Here is a 3,907-nt window from a genome sequence, read left to right on the forward strand (position 1 = left end):
CCCTAAAAAAAAAAAAAAAAAAATCAGCTATAGGAATTCCAGACTTCACAATATACAAGATAAAACAAGCAGCAAGTCAAAAAAACACTGTTCAGTTCTCCTTTGTTAATTTACAATAAAAATAAACTATTTTGTTTAGGAAACCTAATAGTTTTAGTTGCATTTCTGCAATCTGTCTATACTTGTTTCCAGCCAGAAATGCCACATAATGCAGTAGACCGCCAGCAATCCATACCTACCATCAAGGAAACGCCATACAAACTGTAAAGGTAACGCACTTCCTTCACACTACTCTAGTAAGACTTCTAGATTTAAGAAGCATCAAACCGAGACTAAACTTCAAAGGTTTAGAAGTCTGAGGGAGAGAGCAAGGAAGTGTCTTTTAAATTATGAGAATATTTACACATTCAAATAAAATTACTAGGTATGCTTACATAATACAACAGTTCTGTTGAACAGCATAGCAACAGTTTCCTAACTTGTTTGAAAAGCAAGACTACAGAAAATTGCACACTGGCAGGCTAGAAGAGTTCAGACTTAACCCACTGAGTTGGAAGAGAAGTAGTAAAGCAGCAATTCTCAATCAGGAGCCTAAAAGATCCTTTGAAGGCTGACACAAGGTGCAGAGGAGATAGCTTGACTAAGGTCAAACAAATCCCTGCCTGCCTGCTACTCCCTTTCCCTTCCCCCTTGGCAATTCTTTGGTTGCAAAGAACTTAAACCACAATAGGTCAGAATATTTTTTACACCAGTTTCCTATTTGAAATCTCTGGGTTTATCTTACGAATCATGCACAGATGTCTGCACATCTACAAAGTGTAATACTGCATGGTATCCTGCAGCCCTTGGGGAGTGGTGAGCAGTCAAGCAGAGAAATTTCATAGTACCCCAAGGTGCCAGGCCACCCTGGTTGAGAATGAGTGGTTTAGTGTAAGCTAATTCAGTCTGCATCTTAGGTAAATCCTGCAGCCCACATGAATTCAGCACTCACACAGTTCAGTTGCTACCAGTATCCAAACCATTTCAGGTATCACTACTTATCCTGAAGAAATGCAAAAATCTAGAACTCTTGGATCAGAGATGATACCTTTTATAATCCTAGACCAAATACATCCCTTCTTATCCTGAAGTCATTTCTATAGTATAAACCAGGGGAGTCAAACTCATTTGGTCCTGTGGGCTGTATAAGAGCTACAAAGTTCCTCACAGGCCAAATCCCAACTGCAAGGTTCCTCACAGATGCTCTCATTCCTGTGTCAGCACCAGCAGCCACAGAGTTAACACTACTGCTGTTCAATCCCCAGGCACCAAGGCTGCTAGAGCCAGTGTCAATACAGCCAGCAGCCATAGGGTGAAGGCGGCTTATTTTAGTCAGCAGCAGCATTCACCCATAAGTGCTGGCCATGCTGAAACTCCAGCTCCAGCAGCCACAGTGACAGGGTTAAGCAGCTGGCTCCTGGAAGCCACAAAGAGCCTGTGGGCCAGGTGATCCACCTCCACAGGCTGTAAGTTTGACAACCCTGGCGTAGACAATGCCTCAAGTTCAACTTTACAGGGCTCTAGCTTACTTTAGGATTTCTCCATATTAAAGAGATGCCTCAATTAACTAAGTGTAGTTAATTGTTGAGGGGGGGTTAACTCTTCAACTACAACAGCAGTTGAAGATTTAAACAGTTAAAATTCAGTGCAGCAACAGTGGAAATCAGAGTTCAGACTCCATTTATCCTCTACTCCATGGATCCGCAACTTTTCGCCAGCACTGACCACCCTTCACAACCTGGCCGCAGGCTGAACGTCTCCAGCCTAGAGTAGCCAGATGCCTATGCTTACCCTCACCACCAATCCCCGAACCCTCTGCAGTGTGGGCAAGCGCAGATACCTTGAAACTGCAGGCTCTGCAACAGAGGTGGTGGGCAGTATAGCACAACTGCGCCACCAATCCCCTGTGCTAGATCAGACCTTTGTGGGTGGGACCAGAACTCTTCATAGGCTAAGCGTTGCCATTAGGTAGTATAGATGAAGTCAAGTAAGTAACTCAGTGGATCTACAGCAGCAGATACTTACATTTTGTCTGAATAGATACAGCATAGCAGAAGTAGGAGAAGAGTAACTGAGAAGGAGGACAGCCTAGTCACGGAAAAGGAAACAAAAAGTAATGACTTTCTGCTCCAGCCATTTTCCCCCTCCCAAAGAGCCGCCCGTATCCATGGGAAAGTGCAACCTCATAAGCAAGGCTTCCATCTTCCCTGCAGAAAGTGGGTATAAGTAGAGACAGCGACATGACTAGAAGGCAAGTCAACTTGATGCTAAAGACTACTCGTTTCCTGCTACATGAAGCTCTCCTCCAGTTTAAGGTCTAACAATTTGTATAATTTAATCCAAGGAAAAACTATCACACCACTGCATCTGTACCATATAAAGTTATATTTCCATTATTTTCTCACCAGCTTACCTTAAACTCTCAACTAAAATCAAAACCTCTTATCCCACATTAACCACAGAAAACAGTAACCTCTTGCTCCCTGTGACTGTTGCTATTATTCACAGAAACACATTCCTAGCCCGATAGATGGCAAAAAAATCTTAACAGGTTTCATCTTAAATACAAAGTCCACTCACGCTGGTTGGAACTGACCGGCCACTCCTGTGTTTGGTAACGGTTCCCCTACGGCTACCCGAAACACACAAGGTAGACTGAGCAAGCCACACACCCTCCTCATGCCAACCCCCAGGGCCTTTTCTTCTGAAGAAGGTTACGCCCCAGCTCCACTTCTCTCCCACTTCCCTTGAGGCCACGCTAGGTTGGCACAGAGTTGTCTTTCTGCCTTTCAGCACTTCCCAAGGGCAAGGCTGGGTCCTGCCTGGATGCAAGGGTGCCCAACAGTGGCCAGTTAGCCTAAGGTGCCACTCTCCCCGGACGCCCAGGTTGGATGAAACTGTGGCTGGTGCCAGGGGTTGGTGATAGGTGCCGTGGCCTTGCAAGGGCAGTGCAGGCCGCTGCCAGCAGAGCCCCTGAAGGGGGAGAGGGGGCTGGGATCCCGCCTGCCTAGTGCCTGCGAGGAGGAAGAGGGGGAGGGCACAGCGCCTGCTCACGTGCCCTCCCGCGGGGCCACAGGAGCGCTCCCCCACCGGGAAACCGTTACAGGCGGGGCAGGGGGAGACCCCTCGCCGGCCCCACGTGTGGGTGCCCCAGGGGGTGGGTGGGGACGGGTGGCCTTCGCTCCCCGGCCCAGGGGGAAGCACAAAGGCGGGCCCCGCCCGGGGGTGACAAAAGGCAGGGCTGGGCGGACAAAGGCGGTGGACCCCCCGCCCCTCACCTGCTTGCCCCGGTAGAAGAGGCGCTGGCGGTCGGGGCTGACGCGGAAGGTCTCCTGGATCTTCTGGCGCAGGCTCTCAATCTTGGTGAGACGACTAAGGTCGTCGATGGTCTGCGTCTCCGTGCCGTCGATGGTGCGCACCTGGATCCACATGGCGCGGAGGGGGAAGCGGGGCGGCTCCCGCCCGCTCCCCGGGGGCGGGCGCGTCCCCCGCGCCTTTGTCTCGCTCAACCGGGGCTGAAGATCCCGCGGAGCGGCCGAGCCCCCCGCCCGCCGGGCCGCCCGCCTCGCGCAGCAGGAGCAGGAACGGAGCTGTCGCCCCACAGCAGCGCCCGGCGAGCGGGGGGGAAACGGCGGCACGGCCGGCTCTAACGGACGCCACCGGCAGCCATGGCCGAGCCGCGGGGAGTGTTTACCAGGCGCCGCCGCTCTCACATGGAGGTCACGGCGCCAAGGCTACTATCGCGAGAGCCCCCGGCCCCGGCGGCCGAGACAACACGGCGGGGGCGGGACCACACGGCCCCCCGCCCGCTCCCAACGGCCGCTGCCGCTTCGCCCCTCCCCGCCCCGCCCCGCCCCTGCTCGAGGCC

The 3,907-nt window shown here is 51.9% G+C and overlaps 1 protein-coding gene across 3 annotated transcripts in view; it reads right to left on the reverse strand.

Moving 5' to 3' along the window:
* The window catches only part of UHRF2 (ubiquitin like with PHD and ring finger domains 2), a 192,521-nt gene extending 188,917 nt beyond the window's left edge, over positions 1-3,604 (reverse strand). Inside the window, exons 1-2 of one of the 3 annotated variants that reach the window (XM_019517605.1) lie at positions 3,318-3,604; positions 2,065-2,127 (exon numbers count right to left, since the gene is read on the reverse strand). In XM_019517605.1, coding sequence (XP_019373150.1) covers positions 2,065-2,127; positions 3,318-3,470 — 216 coding nt within the window. In that variant the 5' untranslated portion in view covers positions 3,471-3,604. The remainder of the gene's footprint in view (positions 1-2,064; positions 2,128-3,317) is intronic. The other 2 variants (XM_019517604.1, XM_019517606.1) reach the window with 2 other exon arrangements.
* Positions 3,605-3,907: the final 303 nt, after the last annotated feature.

The sequence above is a fragment of the Gavialis gangeticus genome, unplaced genomic scaffold (genome assembly GCF_001723915.1).
Source record: "Gavialis gangeticus isolate Ggan-Ray unplaced genomic scaffold, GavGan_comp1, whole genome shotgun sequence".
Classification (NCBI taxonomy): Eukaryota; Metazoa; Chordata; order Crocodylia; family Gavialidae; genus Gavialis; species Gavialis gangeticus.